Raw genomic sequence first — 23,310 nt, 5'->3', positions numbered from 1 at the left:
GGTCATTAAAGCCTATTAATGCCCTCAGGGGTCTGACAGCTTGCCCTGGAGAACTGAGCAGCTGACCCCCTCCAGAGCAGAGGGATAGGGGTGTACCAGGGGTGCTGGCTGGCCCAGGATGAAGCAAGGTCTTTGGAAGGCAGATAGGAAAGCGGTGGCTGGAGAGTCTCCTATCTGTTTGGTTCTCTACCATACGGGGTGCAGCACTGTAGCTGCCCAAGTACAGACCACACAAGCAGAGAGTGCTGGGTGGTCTGTGGGGTCTGTGCAACCACTAGTTGGTTCGGGAGATAATTGCGGATTCTTGAAAGCATCCACAGGGAGGTTATATCTGAATGTTTCCTGGAACTTCCCACAGCTTCGTATTGTGAGTATGTCAAGGCCCTGAATGTGGATTTGGGGCTGCATCTCTAGGAAGGATCTTTTTGAGGAAGGTTTGCAGAATGACAGGCATGATGGATATCCATTGTCCTGAGGCTGTCAGACCACTGCAGCAGTAAGTGTGACTCTCAGCCCTCCAGAATGGCTGTGCTTGGTCATGAGTAGTATTTGACTCATCCAGAGTCCTAACAGGTGCCAAGGCAAGAGCGCTCTGTGCTGATTGTGATATGAACTCCTCCTTCCTGCCCGAGCCCAGCCATGTTCATCCTCTGCAAGCAGAGCCAGGCCCTGTGAGGCTGGTGGTAGGCCAAATCAGTCTGAGCTCAAGGCTTGCATGACGCGGGCTTTCTCCCCCTTTCTCTGAGGCTGTCATGGGATCATTGCTTTGTTCTTGCATCTCCAAGACAAAGGGCGGAAGCAGAGTTAGCACTGATATATGCAGGCAGTTCTGAGTCCCAGTTTGTGCTGTTTCCTCTGCTTGCTGCCTGTCAGGCTGCCTTATACAAAGGGTTATAAATAAGCAGCACTGCAGAGTCTTTGCAGAGGCTCCCAAATGAGAGATTTGACTGTTTCAGAAATCAGGGGACCCCTCTACATTGCAAGAGCAAGGTAAAAGTCATTAGTGCAGCATCCCAGAAGCCAGCACTGGTGCTCTGAGAAGGGGTGTTTGGCCAAAAAATTCAAAAGTCTCCCTCTTGTCACAGTGAAATCACCTGGACTCAGAGGCCTGACAAGCCACCTGAAGAGCTGTTTGTTTGCACTGGCTTGGGAGGAAAGGGAGTGGGCTGGCCAGGGCTCCAGGTCTGCTCTGCATGCTACAAAAGATCTCTGTCCATCCTCCTGCTGTGGATTTTCTCACTCTTGGTGTACTCAAACACACAGGCAAGAGATGTGAAAGATTTATGATACTCCCTTGGTTTTGTTCTAATAAAAAGCAATCCAAGTGGTGAAAGAATAAATCTAGAACTGCTTGGCTGTGAAACCAAGATGAAGGAGGCTCTGCTGATTAGAGTAATCAAGCCCCTATTCCCTGCAATAAATTAGTGTGTTAAAATTGCTTAATGCAGAAGGTGAGGCTGGCGCGTGCCACCTGCTGGCAAATAGCTGCTTCTTGGGAAGGTCAGCACTGTTGTGCTTGGACTAAAGCTCTACATGCTCACTGGTTCCTAGATAAGCAGTGGGGTATCCCTGCTCTTCTAGACTGGTATATCAGGCAGGATGTACTAGAGGGATGTGCTTTGAGCACAGGGTTCAGGGCACAAGAAATGCGTGAGATTGGGAAAGCAGTTTTTATTTCCTGATCTGATTTTAAAATCTGTGCTACATAAAGTATGGAAACAACTGAGCACTGCAAAGTGTGCTTGGCTCAGTCAACTGCTGCAGTGAAGCTAGGCAGAGGGGTCCAGGCAGTGCTGAGTCCATGCTGATCCTGTGATGAACTTGGTATTGCGCAAGCCACCTAGTCAAGTTTTCAGCAGCTCTGAGTAGCAGCAGTGTACTCGTACTTTCACCAGAATCTCTGCATTGGAGAGCACGGGCAGCTGGACACCAGGCTTCTGTTTGCATTTTTAAATTACTTCTGTTGTCCTGTAAGGTGTAAATTCCTTGTTAGTGGGGAGCATGGGTTTTTTCTTTAGAGAATAGGCTTTAGACATGATGTGAGCTGGGTCTGGAGACTGGTTGCCGCAACTGAGGAGAGAAGGAGAGGGGAGAAGGAAGTTTTCTGAATCTATCTTTTGGTATGTGTCAGAAAAGGTCGGGGTATGTCTGAGGCCTGTGGTTTGTCAGTGGTAGAAGGAGTGCACTTGAGAGCAACATTTTTGCTCTCCTTGTCTTTTCCTGCATGTTGGCTTAATCTGGTAGTATGAAGAGACACTGTGCCTATATGTGTGTGTGTATATCCACTATAGGCTTATATATATGCATACATACAAATATATATGCCTATAGCAAATATGCAGTCAACTAGTAATATATCTCATCGATTAACATATCTGCTGGATGCTGAGTTTTCTTTTGATATCCTGGATGTGCAAATATTTTCTGTTTTTATTTCTTTTCTGTGTTCATAGTCAAGAATTGATCCAGGCAAGAGGTAAAAAGAAGGAGCAGAGACAAGGCATTTCTTCTGAGTAAACGTTCTTTAAAAAAGGGCATTGCAGACTAGTGTCCTGACAAAGTGTGTGAGGTTGGTCATGAATCAGGGAACTATAGCTGCTTTCCTGTTGTGTAAATTGGCAAAGGCACATAGCATTGGAAGGTGTCTGAGAGGCAAAACAGCACTGTGCTTCATAGAGACCAAGAATGGAGGGAGGCTTTCTCTGCGCAGTAGCATCAGAGTATGATCTGCACTGGGATTTCATGGAACCCTCCATCAAATGCATTTGGCACCTTGAGGACAACGGGGCATGTTTTGCCTCATGGGTGGCCTTTTATGCCTGAGATTGTTGCGTTCATTACTGCACAGCCCCAGTGGTGACTCTGGTTACACTTCAGACTTTGCACTACCATTACTGTTCAATGTCTTATTTCCCTCCCTGCCTTTTCTTTAAGGCCCACCTGTTAAAACTTTCTGGAAAGTTATCCTTTTCACATAAAATGGTTGTTTATGGCACCAAGCCAAGGCTAACCTTTCTAGGGAGCACAGCTGATGGATTAGTGAGACCAGAATGGGGCAACATCATTTCCTCAACAGGGCAATAACTTTTTGTAGCCATGCCATCTCAGTCTCCTCAGAGTGATGGTGTTTTGTGGCTGGTGATGCCAGGAGAACATGTGCAGAGCTCTGTCTGTGGGAATGTCAGAAATGGGCTCCAGGTCAGCTCTCACATCTGACTTCATGGAGCCATTCAGAGAAGTGGCAGCAAGTGCAGGCATAATCTTCAGGTCTTGTTGTTTGCCTGTTGTCGTATTTCCTTTTGGTACCATGCTAGATTAGTTGGTGCAAAACCCAAGTGCAAATCTTGCTGTGATTGTAGTCAATTGTTAATGGGTCTCATGTTTGCCTGCACACAACCGCTATACATAGGTATGCAGTAAAAACTGTGAAGAGCACTTCGGGCACTTGAGTTTGTAGAGAAACTCCATAGCAATGTAATATGCTGTCTGCAACTGGTTCACCCTGCCACTAATGTCATTGTACATTGTGACGTGAAGCTGAATGGGAGAATAAAGCCCTGCCATAAGGCATCTTACAGAACAGAGTCCTCTGGATGGACAGGGACTGGCTGATCATCAGTGTTATGAAGTCAGGGCAACCTGTAGTGGTCCTCAGATTTCTGCAACTAACCTCTCACTTGCCTTTTGCCCACAGGAGCTGTCAGAGCATGACCAGTCTATTCAGCAGTACCATGTCTCCTGTTAAGGATGGAACATCATCTCTTCCAAGGAGGCAGACTTCCTTCACCAAACCCCCGCTCCGTGCGCTCTACGACTTATTGATAGGACCTATGGAAGGAGTAAGCCTTTGGCGCTGGCAAATGTTGAGATTCACTTACCACAATCCCCTGTCAATGTGGGAAAGCAAGAGTAGGCAGCTTGGGGATTGTATCTGAAGCATGGTGGTTTTTACTTGGTCTTCCCAGATGGTGAGACTGGGTGTGTTGGGAGGTGGAAACAAGGGATGTTGTTGTTGATACCACTTCCAGTCAGCGGCCAAAGTATAACGCTTTTGATGAACCTAATCAGGAAGTGTGTCCTTAATTCACTAACACTAATTGGCAAACTCAGCAGCTCTATCTAGGGACAAATATGTCAGGGAGATAGAAAAAGCAGTACTGGGAGCCCAGCGGCACCACTGGCCCACCCTGTGCCCCCTGCTGCTGCGTGGTGCCATGCTGGCAGCCAGCTGCAGCCAGACAAGCTGGGCCTTGCTCTCTCTCCATCCCAGGGGTTAGTGCTTTTGCAAGGAGACAGACATGCTCCTGGCAGGTGTCAGCAGCAGCGGGTGGGGGCTGCTGCTGGGGCTGGTCAGGCACTCGGCAGCCCATTTGGTTCACTGCCAGTGTCCCAGCGCTCGGCCCGTTCAGGGCCCTGCTCTGCGCATGGCAGTGCTGCACCGGGGCGTACCTGCCAGCGTGGGGGGGGAGGGCGCAGGCCCCAGCAGCATCCTGTGCTGGTGGATGATGGGGTGAATGCAGAAGCAAAGGGAAGCTGCGTGGCACGGTGTCCTGCGGCAGCCCTGGCCGGCCCGTGCAGGAGGCCAGGAGTGGCAGAGCAGCCCCTGGTTCCAGTCTTACAGAGCAATGGCAGGATAAATTAAAAAGTCCTGTCTCTGTTGCGCGGTATCTCTAGCTAGAAGAGATAAAGTCACTCAGTCAAGAATTAGTCTTTTCTCATTTTGTATCCAGCTGAACGAACAGATGAAAATGTCACAATTCTGTCATTCCTTCCTGAGAAGGAAAACCAGCTCTGCCCTGGGTTACTTTAAAGGCTGTTTGGATGCTTCAGTCTTGTCTGCAGAAGTCACCTCTGTTTGCGGAGGCATAACCTTTGTGAGCCTGAGACTTTGTTTGCTCTGTCAGCCTGCCATCCCGCGGTCATGCCGTGAGTCTTGGAGAGTGGGGCCTTCTGCTCCAGAGGCAGCACCTGCATCCTCTTTGCAGGGTGAGGAGGTCAGTCTTCTACAATGTTCTTGAGAAAGCTTCACCTGGGAGTTTAATGCCTGCCTACACCTAGAGTAAATAGGTAAGACAGGCCAGGAGGAAATCCTCATGGGGAACCCCAGGAGCCTGCTTCTCCTTCCCGCTGAGGACACACTCTGGTTGGGCACTGCTTGGCAGGTTCGGGTGTCTGAGGCCAAAGTTGGCTCCAGTATAAGGTACTGTAGGGCTTGGCAGGGCTTTTGGAGAGTGCAGAACTAGCAGATACAGGGTCCTTACTAGCCACTTTGTAAGAAGATGCGGTTCAGGTCTTGTTTGTGGTTTGGCAGTCCCATTATAACGGAAACTTCCAACTATAGTGACACTAGCTGCAAGTGAGGGATCTATCCAAGCCAGCAGCTGTCAGCTGGCCTAGCCCTGTACAGCCATGCTCCCCACGAGTGATGGACTTTTCCACCTTTGTAACAAATCACCAGTGTAGCCGGTATCGTTGCTGTGAAGTAGAGCACATCTTCCTGTGCTTGGCAGTTCATGCTTTTCTCCTTTGTCTCACTGAAGAGATTCTTTTTTGTTAGAACTCACCCTAAAATTAATTCCTGGAGACATATGAAACGCTAATGATCCTCATAGTTTTATTTCTGTTTCTGTAATGCACATACAGCCATCGTGACAAAACAAAATATTAAACTCTAGGGGTTTTACATACAAATTAAAAATTCTGCTAGGCACATGTCACTATGGCTCAGATGCTCTGATTGTGTTGCTGACAGCTAAAGCTCCTGGAGCAGTAAGTAAAATAGAATATGTATTAAACAAAAAAACAACCCCCAAAACATTTCTGGAAAGCAACAACTGCCCTAGTGGGAAGCTGCTGCTTGTCAACTCGGGCTCTGCAGAAAGAGGCACGGCTGAATGGAGGCTGGTAAATTTAGCTGCAGAGCACGCATGCTGCTTCACCCCAGGCAGTGAGTGCCAGGGAGGCCTCCCTCAGGGCTGCTGGGGTTGTAAACAGCGTGTCAGGTCGGAGCGGAGGTGGTTTGCAGGAAGGCTCCCAAGGCTGCTGTGTGTCAGCGGCTGCCCTGCATCTCTGTCTCTAGTCTGTGGGGCAGGGTGAGCTCCAGAGCTGTAAGGAGATCAGGAGAAACAGCAAGAGGTCAGCCAACTATTTTTAACTCCTTTTAAATGAAAATTTTCTTACCCTTCAGCAGTTTTGTTCCCATTTCAAATGGCAAGAAGCCTTTAAAAGCACCTCGCTGTCTCTCTTCAACTTTCTACTGTTTGACATTCTCCCTCATAGCTGACCTGTTTCTTGGTATTTCTGACTTGCTCCAGACTCCCTTTGGAGGAGACTGCCGGACTGATTTTTCTGTTTCTTTGGTAATGTTCATTCATCTTTGCTTCTGCCTGAGAACTAAAGCTTGAGACTGACTGCAAATTCCTGTTATTCTTTGATTGCTAGTGAGATGGGATTAGTGTATCTCAAATTAATCGTCAGCTGTCAGTGCATCACAGTGCAGTCTGGAAGTCTGCTCCAGACAGACCCTGAGCAAGGTGGAGAGGAAGAATTGTGTGTTAGGACCAGGGTGCATTTGTCTGAGTTCTATATGTAAAACTTCACACAAGTAGTAATGTTCACCCTCAAAATGCACAATATCCCTTTCTTTCCTGTTGCACTGTCTGATTATCTGACATGTCCATGCTTCAGGATTTTCTGACGTTACTTCTGCACCCCTCTTGTTTCAAAAGTCTGTGTTTCCATTAGACATTTCATAGTAGTAGTTCACTGTTGGCAGCGAAAGAAGGAAGATTCTTCTCTCCCCTCTTAAATGGGGAGAGAAACTGAAATAAGCGTGCTCTAAAGCAGGGATGTTAAAGGGAGTAATGTTTGATAAATAGCATCCATATTCTACCTCTTTTCTGTTATTTCTTCCAAAAAGAATGTATCTAGGTAGCACCTCAGAGGTTTTGGTGGTTATTATTTATGAAACATAAGCCATGTGTTTGAAAAATATACTTCCTTTACTGCTGTTCTGTTGAAGCCCCAGAATTTGCATCAGGAGGAGGTAATGTTTGGAGGCACTGGAAGCTAGTTCAGAAATTCACTTGGAATGAGTCAGGCAGTTTTGTCTTCATTTGCTGAGCAGCCTGAGCAGCTGTTTTTCTCCTGTCAAAACAGATGTTTGCTACATCTGATGGCAATTAAAATGGCTTAACATGAAAATTCTCAAAAGAATTGAGAATCTAGAGACAGGGATCTAGTCCTGCATACTAGATCCTTGCCTCCATCCTGCGATGAACACTGCAAAGTTAGCTTGCCTTTGGGAACATCAAGCAGTTTAGACAGAACAGCACTACTTCAACTGGTTATCTCCAAAACTATGTCAAGTTGAGGACTTGGTCTCATCCAAGCTTGAGCGAAAAGTTTCGTCTTCAAATGAATGGTTTATTTGCTAGGCCAAGCTATGGCTGCTACTCTAGCTTAAAGGGGTAGAAGGGGTAAAATTGCTTAGAAATTTACTGCTGTTTTGCATGAGAGTCCTTTAGACTTTTTTTTTGTGTGCTGCAAGTGTTTAAGCTGGAGCAAATTTCAGTGCTTTGAAGTTACTCTTTCCTGGTGTGATAACTAATTATTTTTACGATACACTGGATAAATATGAGTGAAATTCCCACCGTTACATGGGACCAGGAGCAGTTGCCACTTTTTGTGCCCAGCTGCGTGTTCCCTATTTATTAATCTCTCTGCCTCGCTTCTCCATCCATAAGATACTTTCTGTTTAAACCTGTTTGCGACTCTGGGTTGATTACAATGTCAAGTGTCTTGAAACGTAGGTCATACACACAATCTGTCTGTAGATTGTTTGCTTTTATATAGGGAATTCCTATCTTGAAATTCAATATCAGAATACTCTCTTTCAAAGGATAAGGTGATAATAATATTGACAAGACGTGGGTGGTTGGGGTTAACAAAGATTTTTACGCTGGAGCAGAAGGAGTTGCTGTTCTGTGGTGAGGCTGGGCCCCAGCGCGCTTGCCGAGGCTGGGTGTGACGACTGAGATCTGTACAGCGTGTCAGTGCGCTCAAGGCTCGTTCATCCCAATGGGATTGTTTGTGTACAGGTGAGCAACAGTCCAGCTCTATAGATCTGTCCAATGCCAACGTGCGTTCACCTGTCACCGCATCTGTGTTCACACGGAGCGTAATTCTGATGTGCATATTTCCAAACCTGATGTGGGGTCAGACTAGAGCCTGATGCTTGGTAAGTGCAGGCTGGGGGCACTGATGGAGTGAAAGGCCGAACTGATTCTCTCTTTTCTTTTCAGGGTTTGATGCATTCCAGTGGGCCTGTTGGCCGCCACCGCCAGCTGATACTGGTTCTGGAGGGAGAACTGTACCTCATTCCTTTCGCTCTCCTGAAGGGCAGTTCCTCCAATGAGTACCTCTATGAGCGCTTCAGCCTCATTGCAGTGCCATCCATCCAGTCGCTGAATCCCAGCTCCAAGGTCTGACATTGTCTTATAAAACCTTTCTCTCATAGAACCTCTCCTGTGGGGTGCAGGTTCCTATACATGCTAGAATAGCAGCAGCTCTGTCCTGTTACACCAGACGCAAGAATAGAAACCACAAATGTACCACCTTCCCAAGGCACTCCCAGTTCTGATGAGCATGTTGAGCACCACAGCTGTGAAGTAGATACTGATGTAGTTCCTGCAGCACAAAATCACAGCCCCAGGCATGCCAGGAAGGACAAGGGGAATGGATGATTTGGATATCCTCATCTAAAGGAAAGCATGTCCTGCGGTGCGGAACTGCATAGCAGACTGCAGAAATGTGGGTGTTTGTGATCAATACTGAGCTTCCTTGGCAAGCTGACTGTCCTATCACGTTCCTGGTATGTTTACCTACATTTTAGCTTTCTGTGTGGAGAAGGCCACTGATGTCTTGTGACGCTGAAGCTATAAGGCAAAGCAAATACCACAGGCAAATCCTGCAGAAGAATCTTCATGCTGATGTTTGGCATCAGCATTTCTAAGGCCCAGGTCTCAAGGGAGAATGCTCTAAGTCACATTTGCTCTTGCTGAGCAGTGTTCTGCTGCGTGTCTTGGCTTGCACGGGCTTAAACACAGTCACTGGAACAGCAAAAGGGTTTGAACCTTGTCAGCATTACTGATGTGGGGATTAGGCATTTTGTTCAGTATCAGGCCCCAGTAATCAGTTGCATGCAACACCATGCCACTGGCAGTGGTGATACTGATCCTTGAAATACAGGTGCGAGAAACCAGTTAGTGAAAGATTTCAAGTAGTCTTCCCATGAGGTGGGAAACTAGGATGCTTTTAGCTCTGCTACAGCCCTCAAAGGGACCTGGGCTAAGTCTCTTGCTTTCTATTCTTATCTATCTGTTCCCCCAAGCTGTGGGGATAGAAATCCTGACTGGACTCAAGTGGAGATGTTCCTTGGAATAGTTAAGTGGAAGAAACTAAAGAAATGCAAAGTTTTTTTGTAATTATGACAAGCAGACTTCTGTTTAGAGCCAAAGAGACAGGATATTTTATTACCAGCACCGTAACAAATAGATCTTTGAACCCCATTTTCTCTTTCTCTTTCTCTCTGTAGTCCCATGCGAGGAAGAATACTCCTGCTTACTCCAGTTCTACCTCAATGGCAGCTGTCATAGGAAATCCCAAGCTCCCTTCAGCAGTTATGGACAGGTGGCTATGGGGACCTATGCCCTCTGCAGAAGAGGAAGCATATATGGTATCTGAGTTACTTGGCTGCCAGCCCTTAGTTGGTAGTGCAGCAACAAAAGAGAGGGTCATGAGTGCCCTCACTCAGGCAGAATGTGTCCATTTTGCAACCCATGTCTCCTGGAAACTGGCTGCTTTGGTCCTGACACCCAACACTGACAGCAATCCAGCCAGCAGCAAGAGTTCTTTTGGGAACACCTACACAATCCCAGAATCCCTTCGGATGCAGGATGATGCCAGTGATGTGGAGAGCATCTCAGACTGCCCTCCTCTTCAGGAGTTTCTGCTTACAGCAGCTGATGTCCTGGATCTGCGGCTTCCTGTCAAATTAGTGGTTCTTGGCTCATACCAAGAATCCAGCAGCAAAGTCACTGCTGATGGAGTAATTGGCTTGACAAGAGCATTCCTGGCTGCTGGGGCTCAGTGTGTCCTAGTGTCACTCTGGCCTGTTCCTGTGGCTGCTTCCAAAATGTTTGTGCATGCCTTCTATTCCTCCCTCTTAAATGGGATGAAAGCCAGTGCAGCCCTTGGAGAAGCGATGAAAACTGTACAGAGCAGCAAGCAGTTCTCCCATCCATCCAACTGGGCAGGTAGGAAGAATCTGCTTTTTGACAAACAAGACGGGGTTTCTAGGAAGCGCTCTTAGGCCAAATTGTTTGAGTTAAGCAAGGAGCAGTGCTTGGTAGTTGGGAGTAGCATGTGCCCTGTGCTCTCCCAGAATTCAGCCCCTGTGTTTCAGACCCTGATTCAACCAAGTGTGGTTGAATGCCAGTGTCATGGAAAACATCAGTATTTCACTGTGTAGTGGGTTATGAATTTTATATAATTTAAAGCAATTGTGAGGTGAAATGTTTTTCCTCACAGTGGTTTCATGACTGGAAAGAAACAACGTGCAATACAATAACTCATTCCCTATGTTTGAAATCTATAGGGTCAAGTTTCCTGTGTACTTGGGATGGACTTAGCTGGAGCAAATTTACAGAACCTTCTCACTGAGAACTGAGTGAAACTCTGACATGGAGGCAAGAGTAGTACTTCTGGAAGTTGCAGCAGCAACCAGTAGCTGTAATTTCTGTGACATAAACCTTGTAGGTCTTACTCCTTTGGTCCTTTTAGGAGAAAAGTTTCCCTTGCTTCTACTGGAAATCTCTCAGCAGTGTAAGCTCCGGGGTGGAGTGCTGCTGCTTGCTCCCTCTCAATTAGATGAGTGAGTTGAAGTTCAGAAAGACAAAGTCTTGGCGTTCAACAGTGTTGTTACGGGGATATGTACAAATAACCTGCTTTTTTTTTTCCCAGCACAAGTCCTGGTTTTTGAAAGCTGCAGGCATTCCCCAAATGGATTTTTTTGCACAGGCAGCAGTACCATGTTTTTTAGATCAGGAAGCTGTTGTGAGTATGGCTCTGATGTTAACTATGGAGCTGGAGGAGCGGGAAACTCTCAAGAGCTTGTTAAAATGAGCACTTTGGAGTTAGTCTGACAGAGTGATTTCAGGCTTGTTGAGTCCAGTGTTAGGACATGATTCAGACAACACTACATGGGAGCTGAGTTTAGATTACAGTCCGCAGTTCAGTTTGTATTTTATTTTCCTTCCAAGATTTTTCTGTCTCAAAGGAAAGAACACTTTAAAAAAAAAAAAAAAAAAAAAAAGGTGACCACTTCCTAGGCAAAAAAGAATGAGCATGGACATGGGTGCTTGGCATCACCACCAAGTAGAGGCTTCCAGCTACTCAGTCTGTCTTAGTCCTTCCCCTTCCGTGGGATGTAAGCAAGTTCATTACACACAATCCCTGACTTTCACTTTTAACTCTTGATGGTGTCTTGGATAGAGCACCAGAGTGAGGACGGGCAGCTGCACACCTTGCTGCAATGGATGAGAAGGGGCAGGCAGAGCTCCTTGTGCTGACATTTGGAGAATCTAGCATTTAGATGGTGCATAAGCCAAGACAGGTTTCTGACTGAGACAGGTAAAGCTCTCAGTTTTCTGAGTTCTGTTTCTGCGAGCACTGTTTAGATCTATTGATTTCCGCTGCTGTAAAGGAGACATGGAGCATGCTAGGACAAGTTTAGCTGCAATACAGTGTTTTTCCGCTTGCTTGAATAGGAAAACACCGTTGATTTAATAGAGGAGGACAGTAAGAAGCATCTAGAAGCTTTCTGGAAGTTCAGTCTATGGGACCAGGCAGGGAGTGGGCAGCTGCTCTGGGAAAAGAGTATCACTCTGCAGGGCGCAGTAAACCATCATTCCATTAGTCCAAGAGGGCAGAGGATATCTGCTTCTGTTTTGAACATTTTCTATAATGAAAGGAGATTGAGCATCTCTTATTCTGAATCCTGCAGGCTTCATGCTTATTGGGAGTGATATGAAGCTGAACAGCCCTTCTTCGCTAGTAGGACAGGCCCTGACTGAGATTCTGCAGCACCCTGAAAGGGCACGAGATGCTCTGCGTGTCCTGCTGCATCTGGTAAGAGAAAGGAAACGTTACCACACCCAGCAGGCACAGGGAGGGGCATTGCAGCCCATGTAGTTGTGAGATAATGTTACCCGTGGGTATGCATTTGGTAAATGATGAATGGGAAGAGAAAAAACACCCTGATGTGTAGCCACTCACGCTTGAATATATACCCTTCAACCCTTCTCCCTTACCGTAAGGTAGTCTCTTGTGGAATCTCTGGGTCGGTGTGAAAAGACTGGGATACCTGATGGAGTGTCCGGAGCAAAAAGAGGCAAAGTAAGCAAAGTCTTACATTGTACTGTGACAAAATCCTCCTTCAAATGTTGAATTGGGTCTCTGCTTCAAAAATGAGATAATCGTTGGGGTTAATTGTTTCTACAAGAAAATAGCTATGAACATTGGAGTCATGGAGATGCAGAGCACAGTGACTGCTGTCTCTTTGCATACTTGGAAGGCAAGAGGCACTTTTGTCCCCATATGTGCCAGTAGCCTGCTGTGGGGAGCAGCAGGACTGAAGCCAAACTGCCAGATGGCTAGAATAATCTCTCATGACGTTTAATACTTTTCTTTCCGATGTGTCTTCTGTGGTCCCACAGGAATGTGGAGTATCCATAGGATGATGGAAACCTGTGAATGTTGCTAGTCATCCCAGTTGCTGGGTTTTGTGGACACACATCTCTCTTTACTGTTTACCATATAGCTGCAGACTCTTGCCTGGTAATAAGCAGTGTACCTGAGAGACGGGAACCTGAACGTGGGCCATCTTTTGGGGAGAAATGCAGCTGCCAGGCTTATAGGAAACTATCACAATCAAACTGGTACTTAGTTTCCTGTGGCATTACTTTCCCCAGCATCCCAGAGAATATTGACATCACAGTGATTTTACAGCTGTGAGTGCTGAGTTACTGGAGCCTTGTTTTCAAGGGCACTAACATACTTCTGTGTAAGACAGGCCAGGTTCAACATTGGGTTTGCTGTCTCTCAGCCTGCTGTTTTTGCCTCTCCACTGTGTAAAAAGAGGCAGTTAGTAAAAATCTCTTACAAAATAAGCTAATGCTGTATTTTCCCCAAAGGTGGAGAAATCATTGCAGCGAATCCAGAATGGGCAGCACAACTCCATGTATACCTCCCAACAAAGCGTGGAGAACAAAGTTGGTGGCATTCCAGGCTGGCAGGCACTACTCACTGCGGTAGGATTTCGGTTGGACCCTCCAGCCAGCGGCCTCCCGGCAGCAGTGTTCTTTCCAACCTCTGACCCTGGTGACCGGCTACAGCAGTGCAGCACCACCATACAGTCCCTCCTAGGTAAGAAGCAGGCCAGCTATGGGCTCTGTCCTCATCTGTCCAAGCAGACATCGACCTTTCCCTGCCTTTCTTTGATGCAAGCCTGTAAAATGGTGATGTTTTACATCAATGAAATAAAAGTATTTAAAAGGGTAGAGGTTCTAAAAGTAAGTGTTTATGAAAATGTTGTCATAGATGGGAATCATTTACTACTGGGTCCAGTATCTGAAAAGCATGATGTGACTGTTCCTTTCTCCCAGCTCTCAGTCAGAAAATGTATAACCAGATGCAAAGTGGGAAAACCTTTTGCTTTCTGGAAATTGCTGCTGCTTCCAGTACTGTTCAGTGATGTGGGGGAGAAGTTTTAGAAATTAGCTGAGTTTGTTCTGTTCAGGTGGTTGCATTTCTAGCAGTCAAGAAACACATACTGAACAATCCCTGTTTCTGCTGATGTTTTTCAGGTTTGCCTAACCCTGCACTTCAGGCACTTTGTAAACTTATCACAGCTTCAGAAACAGGAGAACAGCTTATCAACAGGGTGAGTTGAGAGGTTTTCCTCCAGTACCAGTTTCCAAATGGTTCTTCCCAGGTCAGTAAATTCAGAAATGCACAGAATGGTTTATGCCCTGGTTTATCAACCCAGAGCTTGCTAGGAGATTTCAGGGTTGAAATTCTAAACTTGCCTCTTTGTGTGAATGAAAGTGTGTGTCCAGAAGAGAAAAATGCAGATATGTTACTGGGCTGTATGGCCTTGGGTCTCCCCATTCAGTGACAGAAGTGAAAACATGATACCTACTGCAGTGAGGGGGAAGCAAAATAATGGGAAATGAGTGGCAGAACCACTAATTGGTATTTGGCCATCCTGTCTAGGGCCCATGTTGGCTGGTCTTTGTCCACCGTAATTACCAAAGTCCCAAGGTGTAGCTGACTTTGGGCAATGCAAGGCCTGTCAGAAAACTTACTGAGCCTGCGCTTCTCCTGCTGTGCATGCTCACAGCTCTGCTGAAAGGATTCATGGTCTTTAAGAGAAAAGCAGTGCCACCTGTGGCTATAGGACTCCTCCCTGCTCCTCCCAATCTCCTTCACATTCCTCCTCTCCCTAGTCTTTCTAGCATGCCTAGCCTAACCTAACCTTTCTCTGTGCCACCAGCCTGGCCTGCTTTCCATTATGTGTTTCTTACTGTCCTGATTGCTCCTCTAATGAGGTTTATCTTGATCATTTGCCTGCTTTAGTAAATGAACACACTTGCACATAATGAATGGGCGTATAGCTCACTTTCTTTTCCCCTTTCCCCATGCAGAAGTGTTCTAGGGAAGTACCGTGGGTGGGTAGCTGGGATTATCTCTGTGTAGCTTCAGAGGGCTCTCCTCCATTCTGTCATGTTGAGTCTGCACAACATGCAGAAAAAAAACCAGCCCCAGCTCTGCTGTCACCCACTAAGCAGCCTGCTTTGTCTATCCATTAGGCTGAGTCTGCTTCAAGGAAAGGCTGTCTTGTTATGAACTACAATACCACATGAGATATTTCTAATGGCTTGTCTTTTATGGCATTTTGCTTTCTTGCCTTGGCTCTTTTGTCAGTGCCCGAATCTTCTGTGGTTGAATAGCAGGGTAATTTTTTCCTCATTGCCACCAGAGGGAGGCCCAGAGTAGAAGGGATGCAATGAGTAGAAGACAACATTCCGATAGATGGGAATGTGTTACAGTGTCCATGAGATTACTTCAGGATTGTCTTCTTGCCTCAGATAATTAAATCACCCAAGGAAAAATACTCAGATGGCTGTACACAACTAACAAAAGATACACTCACCGTTTCCTCAGCTGCCCCATGCAATACGTATTGGCAGGGGTATTGCATTGTTTTTGCAAATGTTCTTCTATAGCCCAAACCCCAGGCAAAATTTCCTTTTGCATAAGAGTCTATCCAGTTACAAGTTAGGGTTTTTCAACTTAGCTCTCCCTTCCTCTGCGGTTACTTGCTTTTTTTCCCCCTCCTTCCTCTCAGCAGTCAGTTGGTGAGCAGCTGAGGCTCTGCCTGTCCCAAAGGAGAGAAGACTTTGTTCAAAACTGGAACGTAGTGACTGACAGTTCAGTCAGTGGGTGTTGCTTACTGTCTTTCCCATATGGGTGATAGGTGTCATAAGGGAGCAGGTGCTCTTGGCATTAGTGAAGCAGCAAGGCAGGGAGCCTGATCTTTTGCTCTGGATAGAAAATGATTATTTTTAGTGCGAAACAGAAGGCGGGAACCACGAAAGAGACAACTTCAATACTACCACATGTGCAAGGAAAAGTTAGGGATTGCTGACTGCATTAAGTGCCAATAATGTATCCCAGAGAAAACAAGAGAAGGGCTTGTTTTATGTTCAGCCTTCTGCCAGAATGTGGGTTGGCCTGAGTTATCTGCCTGCTAAGTGTCTGAGTTGATTGTAATGAGCTGGGCACTCCCAGATTCCAGCTGCCTGTTCCTACGCTGTTGGACTTCTGATTCACAGCTCAAGCCGTTTCCATTGCTCCCTTCTTTCCCTGAATAGAGCATCTTGCAGTCAGGATGCTAGTTTGCATGTGGACGTGTCACTGCAGGGTTCCTTATCACAGGCATTTTGTAGCACAAAATAACCTGTGTTCTTTCTTTCTTTTCTCCTCTCTTTTCCTTTCTTGTTACCTGCTGTCCGAAGGCTGTTAAAAATATGGTGGGAATGGTGAGTATTACATGCACTGGGGAATGACACTGCTGTGCAGGATAAAACACCTTGGTCACTGCAGACCTGTGTCCCTGTACTGCAGTGTAGTGTCTTCAAGCTGCTTTCAGGCCTGGAATTTGCTCCATAGTGCTACTGTGGAAAAAAGACTGTGTAAGCTTTTATGGGTTGTAAGAGACGGGTGGTCCTGAGGTTAGCTGGTCCCTGATTAATGCTTTTCCAGCCTTCCTGCCTGCCCTGGCTGTGTTTTTGAATTACATGGGATCCTGGCACCTTAATTTGTGTCAGATCTTCATAAACACATTTTTTTTCTCTACTTTGCTACTCCTGTCCTTTGGGCACAGTTGAGAAACTTCTTTCCTGGAGGCCATGGAGGTATTAGGAAGGTCTTCCATGTTTTCATATGACTTGTTCTGCCCAGTTAAATGCTGAGAATGAGTTTCTTGGGATTTGCGTAAGCAGTATGGCTCAGTCATGGAATGGGCTTTAGTATATTTCTGTGAGCAGCCCCAAAGTATCTCTTTCCTTTTCTTTCATTTCACGGATTTTCCTGCTGTGCTTCCTTCTTGCTCAATTTCCACTGGTCACACCCCCCAACCCTCACCCCTCTTCTGTCCCTACCTTTGCTGCTGTTCAAGTTTGTCCATTGTTGCTGTCCCTGGACTGTCCCTGTGCCCAGACCTTTTCATCTCACTGTTCTGTTCAGGAGCAGCAACTGAATATATGGGTGTTTGCAGTGCATTTCCTCAGCCGTGACTGTCGGAAAAGCAGTGATGTGATTTGTAAGGAATGGCTAATGTTTCTATTGTTATCTTCAGCTGCATCAAGTCCTGGTTCAACTTCAGGCAGGCGAGAAGGAGCAAGATTTCTCCTCTGCACCAATCCAGGTTTCCATCAGTGTCCAACTCTGGAGGCTACCTGGCTGTCATGAGTTTCTGGCAGCTCTAGGTAGGAAAACACTTCTTTCCATTGTCTTCCTAAAACTAATGCTAGTGTCTCATATGGTGGCTTGAAGTAGTTACAAGACTCACAGCTTTAGATTTGTTTGTCTGGGTGCTCTTTGGTCTTTGCATCTCTGGATGTGATCCCTGACTGCTCAGTACGTCTCTGCCAGTTCACATGCACAGAGCTCTTTTGCTCGCTGGTTGGCCAGTGGTAAGGTGAATTTTTCTCTCATGCACCAAAACATCTCCTGAATCAGCAGAACATGGATTTCAGGGTTGACAGCAGCTTGGTGCTATCAAGTTGGTTTAACCCCAGTTTTTATTTCAGTATCCTGTTCCCCTCTTGTTCATAATAAATACTTTTGAGTTTCCTTCTGGCCTTCTACCTGAAGTGAACCAATAATCATTCCTTTGGCAGGGAAACCTGTGCACTGGGCAAGGACAGGACATATCAGGGTGATAGTATGTACCAGGGTCTACATGCTGCAGAAAAGACAGATGAGAACTAAATATTAAACTAGGTTTTATTCTGGCTTGGACCTTGCTTAGAGTTAGTAAAAGGGCATTGCAGGGAAGAGGCAGTGCTGCAAAAAGAAACATCCAAGATGACTGCTTGAGGAGGTTGTAAAAGCCAGGCATCGTTTCTCACTGACAGTCATGCCTCCTGCAGCCCAGCCTTCGTTTGCTAAATTCCAAGGTCTGAGCTCTTCTTCAGACCTGTTTCTGTGAGAAAACTTTGGATTAATGATGAATGGTAGGGGCATGTGGGACACTGTCCCCTGAGATGTGCTTAGTATATCATTCCCTGACAATTCCAAATAACTCGCAGCTAAAAAGGTACTGACTAGTGCATTTTGTCTGTCAGTTTGGACAGCAGTGATTTGTTCATGTGTATGTGTTCACACTCCGTAAAGCTCCTGACGCCTGCTGGAGAAGGTGTGCTAAATAGTAATAAAAACAAACCAGCAAACTACGTTGTTGGTGAAGAGTCATCATTCCAGGACACTGCAGAACCTCATATCTTTCTGTTCCATTTGTGTTCTAAATGAGATCACAGTTGTTTAACACATTGGATCTTTCTATGAGGTGTGATTTTCTGCTCCATATTCTGCTACAGGTTTTGACCTTTGTGAAGTTGGCCAAGAGGAGGTGATTCTGAAAACTGGGAAACAAGCTAATAGGAGGACCATGCACTTTGCTCTACAATCCTTGCTGGCACTTTTTGGTAAAGCTATTTACAGTAGTTTTTGCTCCTATATCATCTGATGATTTGATCAGAATGGCTTCTGTTGAAATCTCACACTCTTACCTTTTGCAGAGATCATACATGGTCATACAGGCCATACATCATACCACAGGTGCAGCAAATGTTATTTTTATATGGGAAACGAACACTAAGACTTGGCTGAGGCCAAAGCTGGGAATAGAGTTCAGCAACTGGAGGATGTATAACTCACCCTTGTTTTTGAGATATAAAAATCGACAAGTTTCATCTAGGATACCTGGACTGAGGTTCCTGCCTGTGCATTTCCTGGGCTGTGCACATTTTTTTTTCTCACCTAAGTAGTAGTTGGGTTTTTTGAAGTAGCATAGAGTCTGAGTACGTGTTTTGTAGCATCTCCTCTTAATTCTGATAAGAATGTTACCTGGTTTTGTTTGATTTTACTGTGTTATCTAGGGCCATGTTTGTACATTTTTTTTTTCTTTTTTAGATTCTACAGAGCTGCCTAAGCGCCTTAGCCTGGACAGTTCCTCATCACTAGAGTCACTGGCTTCTGCTCAATCTATTTCAAACCCTGTACCCCAGTATCAAAACCCTCCATTCTCTCCTACTTGTCCAGACAGCATTGCATCGGATGCCATTTCTGTGTATAGCCTGAGCTCCATTGCTTCTTCCATGAGTTTTGTTTCCAAGCCAGAGAGCATGCCAGATGGTGTGGGACACAGAGGACGCCAGGACTATGAGAGGCCTAAGAACATCTATCCGCATAGGTCTGCAGTACAGAGTCAGTTGTCACCACAAACCAGCACTGTAGCCAGCAAAGATGAGGAAGAGTATGAAGGTTTTTCTATAATCAGCAATGAGCCTTTGGCCAGTTACCAAGAAAACATAAAACCAAGATTTTCCCCTGATCACAAACAGCCCCAAACTGGTCAGACTGGAGGTATTAAAGAGTCTGTCAACTCCAAAGGGAGCATAAGTACCCCAAATTCTCCTGTTAAAATGACTCTTATTCCCAGTCCAAATTCACCTTTCCAAAAAGTTGGGAAACTTGCAAGTTCTGATACTGGGGAATCTGACCAGTCTAGCACTGAGACTGACAGCACTGTCAAATCCCAGGAGGACAGTAATCCAAAGCTTGATCCGCAAGAGTTGGCCCAAAAAATTCTGGAGGAAACTCAGAGTCACCTCATTGCTGTCGAACGTCTTCAGAGAAGCAGCAGCCAAATAAGCAAGAGCAACAATTCAGATGATGGGGCTTCCACCCCAGCAGGTGTGTCTGCATTCAGATCTTCAGAGACCAGTGCATTCAGTCGGCCAGTCAGCTCTAGCCAGAAGAATCAGTCTTCACCTCTTGCAATTAAACCAAAGCCTCCAACACGGAGTTCATCCCTTCAGAAAGTGAGTTCTGGCTATAATAGCCCTACGACGTCAGAGATGTCAAACAAAGAAGGCACAGGCCAATACAGTGGGCAGCCATCTCCAAGTTGTGATTCACATGGGTCCTTAGCTGAACAGCCTCACTTTAAACTCAAGTACCCCAGCTCTCCCTACAGTGCTCATATTTCTAAATCACCCAGAAATATCTCTCCAAGCTCAGGGCATCAGTCTCCTGGTGGCAGCACTCCGTCTCCTGCTCTTTCTTATTCCTCAGCTGGTTCTGCTCGCTCAAGTCCAGCTGATGCCCCAGACATAGACAAATTAAAAATGGCTGCCATTGATGAAAAAGTGCAAGCAATTCACAACTTAAAGATGTTCTGGCAAAGCACTCCCCATCACTCCACTGGGCCAATAAAGATTCTCCGAGGAGCTCCTGGAACAATGACTTCTAAGAAAGATGTCCTCAGCTTGCTCAATTTATCTCCACGGCACAGCAAAGAAGAAAGTGCAGATAAGCTGGAACTAAAGGACCTATCTATTGAGCAGCACCTTGCTTCTCCACAAAAGAACCCTCCAAATGGACACAGGCGCCCTGAAACTACAAATGCAGTGACATCGACTCATTCTCCACCTTCCAGTAGCACTCCAGGAACCGCACGCCCCTTGAGGCTGCCATCTGGGAACGGTTATAAATTTTTGTCACCAGGAAGATTTTTTCCTTCCTCCAAATGCTGAAATGTCTTGACTACCAGCTGATGACTTACAACCTTGTAAAAGTATTTGCTTCTGCCCACTTGCCTTTATCAATACAGAACCATTACCTAAGAAGCCGTGGTCATACCCACAGTTGGCAATGCACAGGAATGTGGCAGATTGGCCCTGTCTGTCACTGTGTAGGAACACGGGCCTTACAGAGATGGGTTTTAGTTTCCCTTATCAGGACCTTGGCCAGACTCACTTGATAACAGGTTCTATGTAGTGTTCAGTATTTGCAGCAACAGGTCCAATGAATCTAGTTGTCTGTTCATAAAATACTAGCTTTTAAGCCACCTACTTGTGTTTCTTACCTAACAGGAGGTTTTACAGCTGGCTTTTTATACAGAAATTATACATATCAGGGATTGGAGAGGGAAGTGAGAGGAGGCAGAACTTTCATGTATACCATAAAGGAAGTATGCACAAGTTTCTGCCTGGAGAAGTACAAGCCATTTATTTGATTGCTTTCAAAGGCTGACAGAGGACAAGATAACATACCTCTAGATATCTCTGCCAAGTTAGCCAAACACAAGAAATTGCTGGCAATAAAACTCCATAGCAGCATGATACTGGCAGTTCTCTTGCATCATTTAGAGGCTGGTGAAACAAAGACAAGAGGACAGAGGTGCCCCATTCTAAAACCTGCATCTCAGGTAACTCTTTTCTGGAGGGAAACCTTTCAGGTGATATTTTGCTGGTTGGTCTGCTCAAAAAGAATGTTTGGGGCATAACGAGCAAGGTGAGCCTCAGCTTGAGGTAGTGAGCATGTGTCAGACAGACAAGTTCTGGTTTTATGGAAAGATTTTTCTGGCACACAGCGTTATGGTGAAATTTTCATCTTGGCAAGTATTTGGGCAGCGCAGATGTCTTCTGTCTGCTAAGTGTGCACAAAAAAGGGTTACAGACATTGAAGCTCAGAACATTATGTTACAGTTCCACAGTAGGCAGGAATGTGACATCAGTGTATGTGATTTAGAAATCACCTGACCAAATAAATCCTTCACTGATCCTGCTAAATCATTCCACATAGCTCATCACGGGCAGGTCTGCAAACCTGCTTTTCCCTGCTGCGGAAGCAAGTTTCTTTTGGAGCAAGTATACCAGTCTAAGCAGATGTCAGTGCAGGTAGAGCATGTACATGAGGCAACAAGCAGAGCGGCTCTATGCAGAACCTCTGCGCCCTCTGATATGTGGAGAACAGAGAACCCAGAGCACCCCAGGGGTGATGTGTAAAGTAAGCTTTCCGAGGCTGGATGGTGTTTAGGTGTTACGGATCAAGTTGGAGATTATTTCTTTTAAGCGGCTATTGAATGCAGTGATGTAATCAGAATCAAAATGGTAATTTACATGCACTGAAAACTGTGGGCATGTGGTAGCATTAACTCAGCCACACTGCACACTTAGATCCAAGCGAAGTATTTCACAGGCCATGTGCTATGAAGTCGGAGCACTGGATCACCAAGGCTTTTGGTTTCTATTCTGCACTCCCAAAATTTGCTGAGTGACTGAAGGCTAATCACTTCACCTCTCCGTGCCTCGTCTTCCCTTTCTATCTAAATGGGGATAGTAATACTTACCTACCTACCTCACAGAGGTGTTGTGAGGCTTAATTAATTAGGCCCTGAGTTTTAGCTGGATCTTAAGTCGACTTCCAGTCTTGCAACTGACTACCTGAATGGTGAGTGCAGTCAGCTTTGTAAACGTATTAGGGGTACATCGCTGATGCAGATAATTGTTGCACTTATCATGTCTGGATGCTCTTCTTGAAAATATGGATCTGATCATTTGTGATTTTCTTAGGGATCTTGGAGGAAAAGCATGCTAGCAGGACAGAGGATTCAATTCTGATACCGGAATATAAAATTACTTAGGCTCAGCTTACTCATGGTGCATATATCAAATGCTTGCTTTGAGTATATTCTAGAATCCACTGGTTTCAGGAGAATGTTTTCCTTTTTGCCATCGCAAGAAATTAACACAAGCACTAAAGGCAAAGAATATAGGGCTGTGTTGTTAACAGTCAGCTAACAAGGGATGGATGATCACAAAAGTTTCAGTGCAGAAAGACAGAAAGAGTAGTTATTCATCTACTCATATTATGCAATGTAGCAAAACGGTTGAGTAAATCTGTTCAACTCATGATGCAAGTTATTTGTCTGTACATTACATCTTTCTGTGATGGTTTGGTGCTAAATATCATCTTCTCGTCATTTGGCAGGAAAAATTAGAATAGTGGGCCAAAATGAGTCAGTACAGCGTCTACCCATCATGTAGACTGTGATATTGCTGATCATGCAACTTGCTGTGGTCACAAGACTGCTGAGAGACTTCATGTGACCTAAACTGTTTCTAACCAGCATAACTGTTTTAAAACGACATCCCAGGAACATCCAGGATGGAAGTGGGCAGCTTTTTGTTTATAGCAACAGCAAATACTCCCTGTAGTGCTGCATAACATGCCAGAAATAAGCCTCTTTACTTGTAGTTTACTTCCATAACTAAAGGATCTTTTAATCTGTAGAAATTATATATTGCCATTTTGGTACAACCCATTTTCATGCTGCCAGTAGGTTTCATACTGGCTTAAAGTTTTCAGAAAGAGCTAAATCGGGGCGGGGGGTGGTGGTTCTGTTGGGGTTTTTTTAGGGGGGGGTGGGCATTAGAAACAGGGAAGGGTTCAGATGTAGAGGAAGTTCAGTATTTGGGAAATTGGTGTTGTATAAATATGGAAGGTGAGTGTCACTAGAACAAGTCCTTTGGGAAGTGTGTTTCCATTGACTTGACACAGGGCACTTCCATTGGCTTAATGAGAGCCATGAAGATGCATGCTTGCTCATGGCTGGGA

General features: G+C 45.6%; 1 protein-coding gene across 1 annotated transcript in view; it reads left to right on the top strand.

Annotated features, from left to right (window-relative positions):
* Nucleotides 1-23,070, top strand: part of TTC28 (tetratricopeptide repeat domain 28) — a 185,672-nt gene extending 162,602 nt beyond the window's left edge. The window contains exons 14-23 of the mRNA XM_009330830.1: nt 3,695-3,839; nt 8,304-8,483; nt 9,596-10,316; nt 12,065-12,189; nt 13,254-13,485; nt 13,926-14,002; nt 16,140-16,163; nt 16,982-17,111; nt 18,225-18,332; nt 18,820-23,070. Of these exons, the coding sequence (XP_009329105.1) occupies nt 3,695-3,839; nt 8,304-8,483; nt 9,596-10,316; nt 12,065-12,189; nt 13,254-13,485; nt 13,926-14,002; nt 16,140-16,163; nt 16,982-17,111; nt 18,225-18,332; nt 18,820-20,444 (3,367 nt within the window). The 3' untranslated portion in view covers nt 20,445-23,070. The remainder of the gene's footprint in view (nt 1-3,694; nt 3,840-8,303; nt 8,484-9,595; nt 10,317-12,064; nt 12,190-13,253; nt 13,486-13,925; nt 14,003-16,139; nt 16,164-16,981; nt 17,112-18,224; nt 18,333-18,819) is intronic.
* The last annotated feature ends 240 nt before the right edge of the window (nt 23,071-23,310 follow it).

The sequence above is a fragment of the Pygoscelis adeliae genome, unplaced genomic scaffold, assembly GCF_000699105.1.
Source record: "Pygoscelis adeliae isolate BGI_AS28 unplaced genomic scaffold, ASM69910v1 Scaffold358, whole genome shotgun sequence".
Classification (NCBI taxonomy): domain Eukaryota; kingdom Metazoa; phylum Chordata; class Aves; order Sphenisciformes; family Spheniscidae; genus Pygoscelis; species Pygoscelis adeliae.
This window is presented reverse-complemented; position numbering and strand designations above follow the sequence as displayed.